Raw genomic sequence first — 17,709 nt, forward strand, 5'->3', positions numbered from 1 at the left:
TAAAATGTAACTGGGCATCCTGTATTTTCATTGCTAAATCTGTCAACTCTAATTCACCTTTTATCTACCAAACAAACTATGTATAATGACCTTTTGGTAAAATGTGGTGTCAAGAGGGTTTTAGCTCAGGAGCACTACCTTTAGGGTAGAGGTCAAGATTTCAAAGTTTTGATGACGTGGTATCAATGCTACACAGAAACAGATGTTAAGTAACTACAAGTTTTGGGATTTACAGACATGTACTTGGTACTCCGGCCTCAAAACGGTGGAGGAGTAGGTTAAAAGAAGTTATGGACTGGCTGGTTTGGGGTTTCTAAGGAGAAAGGAGACCAGACTAGAGAGTCTTTCCACAGAGGGTGGTAGTTTCTGCAGTAAAGGCTTCGGTGCGGTTTCGTAAGGAGGGAGCGTGAGACCCGAGCAAGTCAATAGGAACGGAATAGGAAAAGGCTGGGTGCGTGAAGCCAATCAGAGACGAGGTGGGTGGGGCTAGACTCCGGGAAGGGGCGGGCTTCGGCAGTGTGGGCTCCTAAGGGCAGGACTCAGCCAATCCGAACCGAGTAGGGCAGGGCTGGACTCCGGCAGGGAGGGAGGGGATTGGTTTCGGGGAAGGGAACCGCGCATCAGGAGCGTATTTCAGCCTCACCTGCGCCTGCACCTGCACCTGCGCTTTTCTCCCAGCCGGGCGGACGCCGAGTCGAAGGGTGACGACGCACGCTCGCGCGGACTGTCATGGCCTACCCGGGATACGGAGGAGCGGTGAGTCCTGGCCGCTTCTCCGCGGCCTCCGCCCCCGCGGGGTGTGGCGCCCCGGCGGGCGGTGCCGACGTGCAGGTCCGCCCTCGGTGGATCCTTGCTTCCTTCGGCCGCCTCTGGTACTCGGCGGCGCCGGGACTCCTCGCAGTGCTGGAAGCCGAGGCCGGGGCCCAGCGGGAAGCTGCAGGTGTCCTGGTCCCTGAGGGCCTCTTAGGCGAGTCCTTGTGGAGCCAAGGGTGTGGAGTGTTTTTAGAAATTTCTTCCCTGGAATGAAGGAACAAAGCATCCTTTTTCTTGTTCTAGTGATCTTTTGTGGTCCACCCTCCCTCCAAGCCTCCTCTCCCATTTTTCCCCAGTTTTGCTAGACATCCTCTTTCTGAATTTTTTGACCACTTCTTTTTTTCTGTTCTTTATGTTGCTTGTGAATAAATTAAGATACGCTAAATATCTTCTGATGTTTACTATTCTATCAAGGGCAATTTGTCCTGGACTTTTTTGGCAGGTGAGAGGGTGGTGGAGAGGGTTATTCTTCCTTACATAGCTGTTTATCCTGCTTCACCTTTGGGGATTGTAATTGTTATGGTAACAGGAAATAAAACAAAATTTAAAGTTTAAACTTATATACATATTTTTATTTTACGTAAGTAATGTGTGATCAGTATTTTCAAGCGTAAAAATACATCTTAAGCATAGAACACTTACACGGGTGAGATATTTACGGAAGAAATAGAATAAAAAAGTGAGTTCCAAGAATAAAAGGAAAAGGTAAAATTTCTAAATGTTCTAGAAGAGCCTTTTCATCTCTCTCTCTTCTTTTGGGTAAGAGCAAGTATCAGGTCATTATGGTATGTAGATAGCAAAGGATACCTTCCAAAGAGTGAGGTAAAACTTTATTTGTAAATGTCAAGATTTACAGTATGTTAGGCATTGCATTCATTACAGCTATTTAAAGTTAAGAACTTCATTCGTCAACATAAAATGTGGGGAAAGGTATATAAGTTTTCAACATTCTTTTAGAGCTAGAGAAGCAGAATGTTTGAAGAACACTGACATAAGGTACAGGTGGTATCCTGAGGGGTGGAGTTCTCTGCACTGGCCTCTCTCTTGTTTCCTTTCAGCCTGTTGTGACTTACTACACATCCTATATGTGCAGGTTCTCCGCAGTTACAGATTATATGATCTAGTTTAACTAAAGTTACCCTCACAAAATGAACACATAGTTTGAAAATTTCTGGGAAGAAACCTAGGATCCAAGATAATACTAAAGATTCAAAAATGTGCAAAACAATATGAAAATGACATTGCTGACACTTTTAAATCCAAGCTTTTCTTTAGTTACATCACCAGGTAATGACAATGATGACCTAATGATCATCAGTTTTGACTTTGCAACTATCAAGAAGACAAGTTGAAATATGAATTTTTAGGGATTAACCTCGTAGGCATGGGACCAAAGTTTCCCTCCACGTGGGCCCCTCTACATGGGTCTTGGGCTTCTTCAGGTTGGCCATGTTCTAAGAGAGAAACTGAAACTGCTAGTCTTCTTAAAGTCTTAAGCCTGGAATGGATGTGATGCAGTTTCTACCTTATTCTACCAGATAAAGCTGAAACAGGCCCAGCCCAGATTCAAGGGAGTGGAGAAGTCTGCGTTTGCAAGGGAAAGGTGGAAAAGAATTTGCAATCATCTTTAATCTAACCACCACCACACTCTCACATTTTTGGATTTTGGAGAAGTTAATGCTGCAAGTCAGGAAAGAAAGGTAGATAGAAGGTTATTCTTAAGGCCAGATTCTTCATATAATGCTGCTTGCCCGACTTCAGTTAGAAAAAAGTGTGTTGAATCCTCAAGGCGCACGTGGAGATGCTCCAGTAGAGGGTCTGTGCCAGTTTTTTTGGCACCACCTCAACATTAGCTTTTCACTAGTACGCTGATAGTTTGGCCTCTCTTCTTAGAAAAAGTTTTTTCAGTTTTTCCCCCTTACGTGAAGCTTAAGGGGGCGAGGGTCTCCAGTAAGCCTTAAGTTCTTTAATGTGCCCTAGGCCCTGATTGCCCTCCATGTCCTTAGAGGCCTTGGAACCAAAGTCTAGGTGTTTGTTTCTGCCTCAGAGCAAAAGCTGCTTATCTGTTACCTCTGTGTCTAGACTTGCCCCAGATATGGGCCTGGAAGTTTCCCCCTATCAATGAGGTGACTTAAAAATAATATTTTATGCAACTTTTGATTATTTTTATTGTTAAGGTTGATCATATTATCCAAGTCTGCCCTTACTAGAAATAAGGTGTTTTTTCCTTGAGTCAATATTTGTAATTTATATAATTTGAGGAGGTCCGTTTCATCTTATTTTCAAATATGTTGGTAAAAAGATGTTCAGAAGCATTTGTTAGTATATTTTTAAAATTTGAATTCTATTTGTGGTTATATACTCTCCTTTTTTATGCCTGAAACCAACCTGCCTTTTGATGGTCTGTCTCTTTTCAAAGAAGCAACTTTTAAACACTTTAAAAAAATGTGTTATATTGTTTTAATGTTTATCATTCCCTTTCTTGTACTTCTTTGCTTCATAATTTAGTTTTTGACCACCTCCTTGAGCACATTTCCTGGAACTCCTCATACCTTTTGCCCTCGCCACGTGCCCTCTGCAGCTTTTTAAACTGCAACAAAAGGCTTCTACTTTTTCTTCCATTATACTTGGGATTTTGTTTCTCTTTTTGCCTTCTGTCAGTCTCTGCTCATCCTTCAAACTTGCAGGTTCAGGAAGATTTTTGTTGCAAATGGAGTAATGAACAATGCTGATACTTCTGCCTCCTCCATACTCATTAAAAATACTGAGTTAAATCTCTCTCTAAGAGATAATGTTAAAAATGTTTACCAAGTTCCAAAGTGAAGAGAAGACAGAAACCAGAGCCATAGCAGGGGACAGACAGTATGGAGTGAGATTATCTATATTTGACTCATGGTCTACTTCTTACTAGCTATTTAACCTTAACTAATTCAGGAAACTTCTTGAAGTTACACGTTCTCAACTGAAAAAAGAACATAGTACTTTCATACCTCGCAGGGTTGTTGGGAAATCACATCGCATGGTGGAGAATACTTAGAACAACACCAGCGATACAAAAAGCTGTCAGCAAATATTAGCTGCGTATGATTCTCATCAGTCTCCTTGTTGTTGGTATTCTCATTCTCATTAGTTTTGAAGAGGACTGTTGCTGAAGTTATCACTTTGTTGATCTGTTCAGTAGTGTCTTGCTTTTTAAAAAATAAGTATTTTCTGGTGGAGGGGCTGTTTCAGCCCCGTGCAGTTTCCCGTGATGAGTTCACAGTTTCATTGTAGCTACCAAGCACTCTTCCTGTGGATGTGCCTTTAGGTATACTGCTTCTGACTTTTACCGTAGGTGAAATTTTCCTGTATTTTTTACTTTTTGTTTCTGTGATGATTGTACACACTTTTAAAATTATGCCTTATTCTTAAAGACTAGAGACTCCTTTTTTCTTTTACACTTCTTTTAATGTTGGAGCACATATATTAATGAGAGCTGGGTTAGGTGATGCAGGACATCTAGCAATTTGTAGCTGACAGCTTTTGTGATAGTGGGTTTGGGAGCTTTCAGTAACTCGATTTTTTATTTTCAATGGACTTCTCATATATATTTTCTTTTCAACCAACTTCAGTGGATATTTATATTAATAACCTTCTCCCTTTTCACTCTTACAGTTTGGAAATTTTGGCAGTCAGATGCCAGGAATGCAGATGCAAATGGGACAGCCGATGCCAGGAACAGGGCCGAGTGTGCTCCCTGGTGGATACTCTGGACACCCAGCTTATCCGGATAATTACTCCACAGCGGGAGACCCCATGTGGACATACTTCACTGCCGTTGCTGGCCAGGTGAAATGCTAAATATGTACCACAAATAGCAGTTCTAAAAAATGATTGCCCTTTTATTTATTTTTTTATTTATAAAAAATGTCAACTTTTAAATTTAGTGTATCATTTAAAAATACATCTGAAATTTGTACTTACACTTATCTGGACTAATTTTCTTCCTAAGATCAGAGAGGAGGGTAATCATAATTATCTCATTAAAAGTCTGATGTCTAACACATTGTTCCTTTGACTCAAGGAAGGAACAGGGTGGTGCGTGGAGCCTGAGCCAGGTAGGCTCTGGGCAGGAGAGAGGGACGTGTAAATCTCCTTGGGGAAGCTGGGGCAGAGTATCAGAAGGGAGACTTGTAAATTATGGGTGGTTCTGGGAAAGTCTTGAAGGTAAAGCAGATCAGGAAAAGGTAAAGAAAACAGGGCAGAAAAGAAGTTCAAATACCAGACTGATGAGCAGAGACAGAGATTCACACTTGAGTCTTAGTCATAGTCCATGTCTCTTTTCTTTTATAGTGGTCAAGAAAGATTTACTGAGCAGTGTGAATTTCATAGAACTTTGATAACATTTCTCATTCATTATTCATTCACTTAAAAACATTCACTAGGTCCCATATGCTTTTCTAGAAATAGAGGAGATAACAGAATTACGCCATGTGGCAGATGCTTTGTTTTGGCTACCCAAATTCCATTCAAAACCTCCTTTTCCCTTTTTGTACGTGGCAGAGGTTGGGAAGTCCTAGTACTGTGATACTCTGCCATATTTTTTCTCTTGGCACTTCTTACCATCCACTTCTTACTATCATACGGAATTTCTACTTTATTGTCTCTCTTTCACCACTAAAATGTAATCTCTGTGAAGCTGAGAAATTTATTTTGGACACTGTTTGATACTCAGTCCATTTAATGGTGCTTGAACATCATGTTAGGTTGCTCAATAAATAAATACTAAATGAATTAATTTCTTGTTCTTTCTAATTGGAAGGTATCTGTTCATTTGTTTCTCTACGTTTTCTTAACATTTCAGTGAGTGCTCTATGAAATTATTTCATCTTGTATGAATTTGTTCTAAAACAGTTGATTTTTGTGGGCTGTCTTTCTGAACATTAGATTTTCCCATCTATTTTGGAGTATTGGTTCCTTAAACTGATTCTGAGTGATGTTTTTGTTTACTCCCCCTTCCTGTTTGTCCCCCTCGGAGTTATCCCTTCCTCCTCCCATGTCACCCTTCCCTGTCTAGTGGTTTTGTGATTGTCTCCACCTAGATTGTGTCCACGATCATATTTCAGTGAAATATGAAATCCCTTGCCTTGAGTTAAGTTGTTCTACTAAATACTTGGGTTTATCTTCTCAAAACAAGCAGATTAAAAAATGATAAGTAAACTGGTACATACTCTAAATCCTAAAAAATGTAAAATCATTAAGATAAATCTAACAGGTTTGATAAACCTAAATGGGGTCAGGATCAAGAGGCAAATGAGGTGAATGGTGTAAACACAGGATCAGAGCCTTTACTTAAAAACTGGATATTTAGTCATCACAGACTTTTTTTGCGTTAATTTTTTTTAAATCTTGCATTGACATTATTGTGATTACTGAGCTTTTTTAAGCTTCCTTAAATTTAAAGTTTAGTCTCTCAATTACTTTATAATGTTTATAATATTTCTCAGAAGTAGTCTGTAACAGTTTTTTCTGTTTATTTCTTCAGTCTCTTACAGATTACATATTTTAAATTTGCCTCCTTGATCCTTTCTCAGAGCTATATTGTTTTGAATTTGTGACAGTGTATGTGATGCTTCCAAATAAATTATTCTACTCTTTGTTTTTGTAGAAAATAGAATGAGGTACTGAAACATCACGAGAGTATTCGGCCTGTTTCACTTCCATTGTGATTTCTAGTTGGCGTTAAAAAATACTTTTTCTCCCTGTAAGAAGATCAGACAAGAATGGGCAAAAATCAGAAGAACAGCAACAAAATGCAGGGGAACTCTAAAATTTTGCTGGGGATAATGGTGTGAGGGAAAAAGATATTTTCTCCTCCCAGTTAAAGATTCAGTATCCTTTAGAAATAATCTGCCCTCAAAATGGGCATGAAAGGAAAGTTACTGAGACTTTTCTGAACATTTTAGCATTTTTAGGCATTTTTCTAAATATTTAAGTAGAGGTATAATGATTCTCACAAGGTATTATTTTGCACCATTGTAGGACAGAGTGATTATGTTATTTTTCAGAAATAGAGAAAATAAATTATATTTGAAATGCTTGAATAATTGAATAAAATTTGATTGTGAAAAATTACTCACGTTGTATGATGTTCTCTAATGTGCCTTTGCCATAAATGATTATCTGTGTAATTTGGTAGTTGATAATAGAGTAATATTTTGAAGAATGGATATTTTATTGATTGGCCTAGAACAGCCAATTAGCATTTTAGTATGCTTTTAAACAACTGATTTTATTAATCAGGTTGTAATTATTTTTTAACAGGATGGTGAAGTGGATGCTGAGGAACTTCAGAAATGTTTAACGCAGTCTGGAATTAGTGGAACTTATTCTCGTGAGATCTTTTTTCCCCCTGTTAAAATTGGACTAGGAAATTCATTTTCTAACTTTTTTGTTTCCATACTAAAATATTAAAAAAAATTTTTTTATCACAGATGTGCATACACCTAGTTTAAAGAGTCAAAAAACTCTGCAAGTTTGTTATGAAAACACTGTTCAGTGTGTATTGCTGCCTCCCCAATGTTAACCACTCATAGGGGAAATCTCTTTCAACTCTTTCAGCCAATTCTTTTGAAATTTGCTTCCATATCTCAGATTAGCTTGCTTGTATCACTATTGATTTTCAATTTTAATGATTATCAACTGTTAAGTCCTGCTATGGACTATGAGGATTTAACTCTAATCCATGCCCCTGCACTCCACACTGGTGACTGGAGCCCTTCCCCTCCGCCCATCCATGCAGTATAGCTATGAAGTAATTTTCCTTAGGTCAGTCATCGGTATTTGCCTTTCTGTTACTATCTAAATGCCCTTCCTGAGTCTTGTGACAATATATGATTGATTTTCCTTTTTATGTAGCTTTCTGTTTTTTCTGAAATCAGTCGTCATCCTGGAGCTTTCTGCTGTGCTCCCTGCGGCTGTCATGCTAACATTCCTTCACCATCATTCTGGAGCTGCCTTTCTCTCATTGGAGCTCCCCTTTATTCCTTCTCTTGTCTTTTTAAATTCAATGAAATATAACATTAATTAGCTTCTTAGTAGAAGAGTGCATGGGAGGTAAAGTTTTTGAGAGTTTATCTGAAAATGCTTTCATGCTATCCTCTGAATTAGGTGATTGGCCATGTATAGAACACCAGATTACAAATCATTTTCACTTAGAATTTTGACAGTGTTGCTCCATTGTTTGTCACTTCTATTGTTGCTTTGTCTTTTTGTTTCCTGCCTGTATGCTGTTTGTTTTCACTCTGTGGAGGCTCATGAGATCTCCTTGTCCCTAGTGGAAATGCCACAGTAATGTGCCTCATGGGGTGAGGAACTCAGTGGTCACTCCCAATCTGGAAACTCATTTGCTTTAGGTCTGGGAAATTTTCTTCAGTGATGTTTTCTCCATTTTCTTATTCTGGAGAAAGAAAAATTACTATCTTTTGGACTGGATCATCTTTCTTATCTTTTCTCTCCTGTCTCTTGTTTTCCTCTACTTTTGGGGAAATTTCTTCAACTTTGTTTTCTAGACCTTGTATTGAGTCTTTCATTTCTCCTACTATGTTTTTAAAATCCAAGAGCCTCTGGTTTTTTTTTTTTTTCCCCCATGAATGGGATGTCTTCCCTATCTCTCTGAGATTGTTAATGTATTTTTTTTTTAAGTTTTTTTCTTCCTCAAATTTTTTTTTTCAGTTTGTTTGGATGTCTTTCATGTTAGGTACTTTTCTCAGGTATCTGATGATCCTTGGTTGCTCATGTTTAACTAAAATGCTGGTTAGAAGCTCTGAGAGCCTGGTTAGGTATTAACTGTAGACTTCAAAGCCTGGTAGTTTGACTGGGAAGTTTGTCTTACAACACTGAGCTTCAGGATGTTAGGGATCTCCCCTCCAGGCTGGTTGTCTAGGTGATCTTCTGTCTGGAAAGGAGGAGGGAGGACTGAGCAGGGTTCTCAGTCTTCTGTGAATTGTCATTTAATTTCCTTGTTTTTCATAGATAGCCCTGTCCTGAACTGTGCCTGGTGTCCTGCAGTGCACAGACCTCTCCAGAGAATAAAACCCCAGCCATCTGCTGGTGTGGGAGTAGACATGGCAGCCATCCCCAGAGCAGAAGCAAGGAGGGGATTTGGGGCTCCAAATGCTCCCTAAATAGACATCAACCCATCCTTCTGTTTTTATCTCTACATTCACACCCATTTTCAGAAGTACTGCCAATTCTTAAATGTTTAGGGTCTTCTCCAGGATAACTAGGCTGCCTCTCGGCTTTTCTTATGGCAAGCTCAGGAAGCCACTTTCGCAGATCTAGGTTGTCAACTTATGTCCGTCTACTTTTCCAACTTGCAAAATCTTGTTCCTTTGTTTCCTCTCTCCTTCTCTTTTTCTCTAAAGGATTACTACTTAGAAAAAAAAATCAGTTTAATTTTGTCCATTCTAATGGGGAGAGAGTGAAAATCTGTCAACTTTCCTGAAAATTCTCTCCCTCCATTCTTTGTCAGAGGTATTTAATCTTACATATACTTAGTCCTATTTTGAGACTGATTGAAGATCTGCTTAGTCAACGACTCAAGTTTTTGCCATTTACTATCTTCCATTCACATTCTCCCACTTTGAGAATGTGTGCCATGTTAACTCTAAAGCAAATCAGATGCATTTGCCTGACAAAGTGATGGAATGCCATTCCAGAGATTTCTCATGTAACTCCACTCTTCCCCTCCCTGCCTCAGTAGTTTTTGTATGGTGAGCCCTGGCTCCAATCCTGACTCTTCTACTTAGCTCTGTGAACTTAGGAAACTGTATCTTTCTGGGCCTCAGTTGCTTTATTTGTAAAACCTGTTACAGGTTTGGCACGTTTATGTGAAATCATGAAACACTCACTACCTGGCTCAGAGTAAATGCTCATTCAATGTCAGTTGAAATGCCAGTCTGAAAATACTGTAGCCACCTATCCTGATATTGACACGAAATGAAACAGTTAAAGACAAGCCAGCTCTTTTAACTTGTGGAATGTTTTATAATTATTGGGTCTAAAACTTAGAAATAAATTTTTTTCTTTATAAAAATATCAAAATATTTGATCATATAGTATAGCATGAAATAAAATAACTTTAAGCATTTTAAATTATTTATTCATTCATTTATATAAAGGAGGTATTGATAAGAACTTTATAAACTTGACTGAACTGTACTGACCTAGTCTCTCCTTTATCAGGACTATGTATAATTATTCTTGGGAGCAATCAGCATATTAGTTGAATATAATTGTGATAAGGATTAGAAAAAGTAAATTCTACCTAGTGATTCCATAGTTGTTGTTCTATAAATATAAAAATGTTAATATTTCTAATAACCCCTGATTTTGAGATAGAAAACTATCTTACTATCTTCATTTCTTCTTCCTTTCTTTTTTTCCTTTATTTCTTCTTTCCTTTCCAAAGGGAAACAGTTGCTTCAGTTCTAAAGCTCATCTTTTTTTCACTTGGTCAGTTGTAATAACTACCAAATGATTTACCTACGTCCAGTTTCATCTTACTTTACCCTGTAGTCTATTCACTGTCAACTAATGTTTCTGAAATGGAAATTTTAAAATTGCCCCTCTACTCCTTAAAATCCTTCAGTGACTTCCATTGGTCTAATTCTTTAGGGTGGCATTCAAGACGTTCGTGACCTGGCCCACATCGGCCTTTCTGAAGTCATCATATGCCTCTCCTTCCCATTTACCCCTGGCTTTAACTTAATCTCTAACACTTTCAAGCTTTGTGATCTCAGTATGTGACAACTTCTACTTAAACCTGACTCGGCATTTGTGTTAGGAAGACTCAGGTCCTCCTTTTCCCCTGTAACATTAATTTTCAGTTATTCTATAATTGCTTATTTAATTACCCCAACCCCCTTACTAGATGTGAGTAGTTTGAAGGTAGTAGTTTTTATTTTCATCTTTTTTTTTTTCTTTTTACTATGCATACCTAACATTCAGAGTTTGTTCATTGGGTGATTGTGTACTTTTGGCAATTTTTAAATGTTTTGTTTTGAAAATAGAAGTTGTTATAATTTTATGTAAATAAAATTGGGCAGAATTCAGTCCAAATAATAAATGTTTTATAGCCTTCAGTTTGGAAACCTGCAGGATTATGATTGCCATGTTGGATGTATCCTTGAATAAAAACAGAAAATACTAGAATATAGAATAATTGTTTTCTGAATATTAAGGCAATTGTTAGATATAAATGACCATAGTAAACTAGAGAGTTTAACAGTACTTCATAAGACCCTGTTCGAATTTTATTCTTTTCCATTTTCACAAAGAAATCTTTATATGCTGAATTTGGCTAACTCTTGCAGAGCATACTTAGAGTTTTTTAATTGATGATTTGGGTCACGTAGATTCTCTTTGGTATCAAAATTTATTTTTTTTAATAAAACCATCAGAGAGATTACACAGGAAAAATGGGATTTAATGAATTCAAAGAACTTTGGGCAGCTCTTAATGCCTGGAAGCAGAACTTCATAACTATTGATCAAGACAGAAGTGGCACAGTAGAGCCTCATGAATTGAATGAAGCCATTGCTGCTATGGGTAAGAAGATTAAAATTCTTTAGAATCTATCCAGGTCATCTTTGTTCTTTGATCAGATGAATCATAATTGTTTCAATTTTCTAAGTAATAAAAGTGTATATTATTTTTACCAGCTGTTGCCCAATTTGATTTCAGGGTTGTAGGTACATTCTGATTAAAGACCTTTAACAAAACCATTTTATTTATGAGTTTTTCAAAAGATGATCTTTCATGCATTCTGGTTGATAAAAACAATTTCTGAATTTCTTCTGTTGAGTATTCTTAAATTTATTTTTCTAATTGTTCATACTCAGTTACCATTTATATTATATACTTTTGTAACTTGGTAAGATTTCTAAATTGACAGTAAGGGCTTATCTCAATTACAAGTCTCCATATCACTGTCTAGCTTTCTAGCAGTAAAAACCAATCTTTTTCTTTGTTTTTCTTCTTTTTTTATGTAATGTAGAATACACAGTAGATACCAAAAAACCTCAAAATGGGAAATCTTCATTTTAGAATATCTTAAAAGAATGTAACTTTACTTTTATTATACATATCTCTGAAAAGCTAAGGTTCTCAATCTACTTTCTTTCAAAAAGTGACAATATAAATGGTGTTTAACTTGCTTACACTTAATGCAGTTTTAAATAGTTTTCTTAATTGTGTTTACTCTTGTGATTTTATTTACACTCATTTCTAAACAGAATGCATTTGTAAGAAAACTAACTTTTTGAAAGATTTTAACTTTCAGAAATCTGAACCAAATGTAAATTATCTCAAATTCTAATTTATAGTGAAAGCTATGATTAGTTTTGTTATATAAATATTTTGATTTAATAGGTGGTCATTCTAAGGACAGTTCTGGCCACATAAACATGTATAGTTCAGTGATACAGCCTTCATACCTAATGAGTTAAACTTGGTTCGTAATTCAGCATAATGTTGGAAAATTAATATAATTGTTTGTAAAAAAGAAAACCACCAAAAATTTCACATAGGCAATTGGGTGTAACAAAGAGGTATTCTGTATTATTCAGTTAAGGTCTTCAGATATCTTTTAAGATACTCAGATTATTTTGCTGAAAATACTGTGGAAAACCTTACAAATTTTATCGGTACCACACCCAGATCATCTCTCTATTAGGAAGCTCAGAATTCATTTGCATATAATTATATTAGCCTACACATTCAATTTACTTCTTCTGTGAATTTATACCATTCCTTTCATTTACCTTTAGCAAGTTTCCTGGATTGTGTTTTATTATAGCTATGCATAGAATTATCTTCTGTTGCATTTATTTTTATTGTTTTCCTCTTTGACTGGATTAGTGTCTTTTGTCCAAATTCTTTAGTAATATATAAAGATAATAACTCTAGGCCAGCATTCTTCACAGTAAAGTGTACACATCCCCTTAAACACAAAGGACCATCTGTCGGGGTAAGCAGGTAAAATGTATTAATTTATATTCTAATTTTATTCCATTTTTAAAAATTTCAGTTTCATATATATTTAAAAATGTAAATAATCAAATAGTAATACAGGTATAGAATTTAAAACTAAATTGATACACATGTAATGGGAGCGAATCATCCAAAACTTTTTACTCATTGAAGTACACAATCAAAAACTTTGGGAGACCAGAGAGCTAGACAACAAAGAACCAAAGAAATAGTGAGAAAGCTGTGGATAAAATGAAAATCTGTGAAGAAACAAAATATGGGTTAAGGACAAAAAGGAATAACATTTTCCTATTTCTTCCCCCTCTGATGATCCTCAAATTTTCTTTGGCTATAAAAGACACTTGAAAGTAATATAAACAATGGAAAATACAGGATTTGAATGATAGCAAAGATCACTAATAATCTTTTTTTTGATAGTCTTTAAAGAACTATAAAATTACAGGGTTGAAATAAATGCTTTAAAACCTGTGACCTACACTAGACATTATTTCAACATCAAATTATATTTTGAAAACACAAAGATAATTATTTTCTTTTTCTTGTTTTGGCTTTATTACAAAGCTAGAATTGTATGTACCACTTAACTGTTAGTAACAAAGCCTCTAATCAATTTCAATAAGAGTGTGTTTTGTTTCTAATACATATTTTTATGTAATGAATTTTGAAAGTTAATTTGTTTTGTGACTTAATGCATTGCTGCTGTGGTGTTCTTATAGTGTTTAGTTTTAGAAGTTTTAATCTGTCAATACCTTTTTTATAGGTTATAGGTTGAGTCCTCAAACGTTAACTGTTATTGTTAAACGTTATAGCAAGAATGGCAGAATCTTCTTTGATGATTATGTTGCTTGCTGTGTGAAGCTTCGAGCACTGACAGGTATGGACCATTAATGGGTACAGTATTATGTAGTTTTTTTTCTTGAATGATGTCCCTCATTTTCTTCACTAAGTTAATAATATTATTTACTTTACCCCTTTAGTCACTATTAAATCTAATCAGAGTTTTAAGGCTTTAAAAATTGAGGAATATAAATAGTGAAAAATTATCTTAGCTCACTTTGGCAAAGTCTTTTTAATGTCTCAGTTGCCTGGGACATAAAATCACTTAAGATTTAATTGAGTATGAAATTACTCATTTTTTTAGTACCTGAGGACACCAAATATTTAAAACTATAGATTTTATTTTATTTTTTTAATTGAAGTATAGTCAGTTACAGTGTGGCAATTTCTGGTGTACAGTACAATGTCCCAGTTATGCATATACATACATACATTTGTTTTCATATTCTTTTTCATTAAAGGTTATTAAAAGATATTGAATATAGTTCCCTGTGCTATACAGAAGAAATTTGTTTTTTATCTATTTTTATATATAGTGGTTAACATTAGCAAATCTCAGACACCTATAGATTTTAACTTATAACAAAAAAAGTAATTTTTTGTTTAAAGATTTCTTTAGGAGAAGAGACCACTTGCAACAAGGTGTTGTGAATTTCGTATATGATGATGTGAGTATCCTGGGTAACACTTTTGATATTTTTACTGGGTTCTGTGGGTGTTTTTAGTTTTCAAAAAAAATTTAAGTGATCTCCAGTATCAGTACTGGAAATAAAATACTTTAGAGACCACATTCTTTTTCTATATGTTTCTGCTTAATGCAAATGTAAGATTCAATACTGGTACAGATACCAACTTGACTTTATATTAAACATAAAAGTACTTTTAAATTTTATGACAGGCTTTTGGCAGTTTATCTTCCAAATCATTTTTAAGGGCAAAACTACCATTATTTTTTAAAGAGTAATTTACTTGTGGTGATCTTTCTTCTAAGAGAGAGAGGAAATTTTCATCTATGATAGATTATAGAGCTGTTCATTTTTCATTTCGAATGGTTGCTATTAACCTGATTCCAGGATTTTTTTCTTTTTAAATTGAAGCTGTAGGAAAGGTTACATTTTACACATGCTTCAATGTTTCAAGGTTTTGTTTTGTTTTTGTTATGTGGAAGTTTAACTATATATACCCTACTATACATACTGGTTTCATCTACAAGCCTTGGAAACTCAGAATTTCTCCTGTGAAAACGCTTCTGTGGAATATAATTAATCAAAACCAAAAACCACCTGTTGTTACCAGCTGGTGATTTTGCTTATGTATTAGTTTTTGCAGGGCACTATGACAGTCTGAATATCTAGAATTTGAAAGCTGAAGACATACTGTGAATTTCTCTGCTTTGAAGAAATGGACCGGACTACTCTGAATTAACACTTTGAGGGCTTTTCCATGTTCCTGTCTGTTAAATCTCTTCTCTTTCTATGAGTTTTTACTTTAGCTCACAGTACAAAGCAATAAAAGAGATGTTTTGTATTTGAAATTTTATTGCTTTTAGTAAAGTGATAACTTCATAGATATCTGCATAATGAATATTGGTATATGATTAAGTGATAGAAATCCTCTTAGCTTTAATTTTTCTTCCTTACTTACAAGATAGATTGTATAAGAAGCCAAATGATGAAAGCCTAGATAAAGCTAATTTATACTTAACTGAAGGTTACAAATTATACTTTGAAATTTTGTTTGTAGTTGTTGGAGTTTGAAGGTGAACCAGAAGGGGAAGCTGAGATTTTGTGCCATATTTGTCATGGGGTTTGTTTTTTGATCTCATAATCAGAGAACAGAAACTCATGAGTCTTCGCCTGTGAAGAAGAAAATTGTAGTTCCTCAAATTTTATCTTAAATCACTTCAGATGGACCTAAAACTAATAAATTTGTTCACCATAAGTTAATCTATGGTGAAATAAAACTGCAGGAGGCATTTTTTTCCCTTTAATTTTCTGCAGTGTAAATTTTTCTTCAATATGATTTGTTGTCTTCTGTGGGAAAAAAATTCTTAATAAACGTAACTTTTCTCTGTGCACTTTATATAACCTAATGTGGCATTTTCCTCTAAATCTAGATGTTTCTGGAAATGGCAAATTTTTAATGATTGTCAATATTTAAATTTGTTCTTTTAAATGAAATTATTTATACATAATGCTTTTAACTGTTTACAAAGTTAAAAAAAAATCAAGTAATCTACCACTTTGTTTAAATGTTCAGAAAATATAAGTTTGTCTTTCCTGACAACAGTAGCTGGTGATCTGGGCTTTAGTAAATCAGTAAGTCCTTACCAGTAAGTTCCTACCAGTAAGTATAACGTGGGGTCCTGGGCACGGTGGGCAGCACAGCAGTATTTCTGAGTTGTGTTGCTGCTAGAGTTACAAAGTGGGGTCGTCAGGTCTGGAGCATTTAAGCTTCCTGGAGAAGCTGTTGTAATTAATCAGCCCCTTTCTTGGCAAACAACCCTAAGTCTTTATTTCTTAATGAAGATATAATAAATCACATATTTTTCTTACACTTTAACTAAACTATCTTCCAGCTTAAAGCTGAATACAAATTGACATAAATTTTAACATTGCTGATGACCAAATTAATATATAGTTTTTATAAAACTCCATGTTTCATAAAAAATGAAGGATGAATAGCCGTATCTTGGAAAAAAACCCTTTCATAATATAAACATGCAGAATTTTAAATCAATTTTCACTTAAAAAAATCCTAGAAAGGAAGTAATGTATACCATGTTGATACAATTTTGTATAGTTAGCTGTCAAATTCATCTGGTCAGCTTTATAAAAATGTGTGAATAAATAATGCACACAATTTTGTCCTCTGGCTGTTAATTTTTTTTTCATAAACATATATTTGATAATGTGAGAGGATGTTAACTGAGCCATAAAAGGTACAGAATTCTTATTAGAGGTGTTATAGTAGAAAGCTAATGCAGACACACTGTATCATTCACGTTGAGTAAAGGGTGGTAATACGACTCAGCAGCATGGAATCTTAACATCCAGTTTATATAGCTGGTGGAGTTACGGTGCTGTTCTGAGGTCAATTACAATTTTCCTTACTTGGAGGCTCACAGTTGAGGTAAAACTTTAAAAATGGCATGATATGATTCTTACAAGTTTTGCCAATGACACTTTGTGTTAGAACTCTTTTCCCAGTTCTGACTTATCCTTTCCCAATGGTGTTCCTGTGACTTTTGGTGATAGGAGGTCTGTGAAGAAGGAGCTTCCATGGCCAAACATGTTTGGGAAAGTCTCACCTTCCTCAGGGAGCTTAATAAAGCCTAAGGTTCATAAAATCTCATTTAATTTTATTTGACTCAGTCTTTTCCAAACTTTTTTGACCACAGAACCCTTTCTCCAGCAAAACTAATGTTGCATGCCAATCCAACCCAGTTGTCAGATAGTTCTTTTGCACTTATCGTTAGATAGGTAATCTTATATAAACATTAGTCATAGAGAATTTTTTACCAGCATTCTCCTACTGTGACTCACATTTTAATGCTTTTAAAATAACTGATGTAAACAGACACCCATTACTAAAGTAAAAGTTAAGTAGTTTTATAATTAATATGACGGGAATATGAATGTAGTGTGCTAGCTTGTACTGGTTAACTCATGCCCCAGTTTTCTTATGATGATGTAAATTATTGAATAATGTACACTCTTCATGTCTAAGTGCTTTTATTTATACAATAAACATGTTTCCATGTCATTTTGAGAATTTTTTTAATAAACATTCAAATAGCTTGCTGTAAAGTTTTGCATCATACAAAATCTGTAACATATATTATGAGATGCTTCAGTTCAAGTAACAGTGCAGTAACTCGCCGATGCCTAAAAGATGGCCAAATGATTAAATGTCAGGTATTGCACTTCTAAGTGGCAGTTTACACATTTTCAGTTACATCAAGGGAATCTTAATTTGGTCAACTTTAAATGTAATTTCAAGAACTGTGCTCATTTGATCTATTAA

General features: G+C 35.4%; 1 protein-coding gene across 2 annotated transcripts; it reads left to right on the forward strand.

The window, feature by feature from the left end:
- The first annotated feature begins 503 nt into the window (after positions 1-503).
- GCA (grancalcin) lies at positions 504-17,448 on the forward strand. Of its 2 annotated transcripts, none has more exons than XM_014563838.2 (8): positions 504-756; positions 4,468-4,641; positions 7,117-7,186; positions 10,932-10,975; positions 11,256-11,403; positions 13,607-13,720; positions 14,293-14,351; positions 15,427-17,448. In XM_014563838.2, the coding sequence occupies exons 1-8, from the start codon at positions 730-732 to the stop codon at positions 15,508-15,510; spliced, it is 720 nt and encodes a 239-aa protein (XP_014419324.2). In that variant the 5' UTR covers positions 504-729; the 3' UTR covers positions 15,511-17,448. The 2 variants fall into 2 exon arrangements, with proteins under 2 accessions (XP_014419324.2, XP_006190153.2); XM_006190091.3 differs by having other exon boundaries at positions 513-756; positions 15,004-17,448.
- Positions 17,449-17,709: the final 261 nt, after the last annotated feature.

The sequence above is a fragment of the Camelus ferus genome, chromosome 5 (assembly GCF_009834535.1).
Source record: "Camelus ferus isolate YT-003-E chromosome 5, BCGSAC_Cfer_1.0, whole genome shotgun sequence".
Lineage (NCBI taxonomy): Eukaryota > Metazoa > Chordata > Mammalia > Artiodactyla > Camelidae > Camelus > Camelus ferus.

Bases quoted from the DNA above. Each gene is read 5' to 3' on its own strand.
- GCA (XM_014563838.2), top strand. From the start codon at position 730: ATGGCCTACCCGGGATACGGAGGAGCG. The intron at 7,187-10,931 runs GTGAGATCTTTT...AATGTTTTATAG, and splicing joins AATTAGTGGAACTTATTCTC to CCTTCAGTTTGGAAACCTGC. The intron at 10,976-11,255 runs GTATCCTTGAAT...TAAAACCATCAG, and splicing joins TTATGATTGCCATGTTGGAT to AGAGATTACACAGGAAAAAT.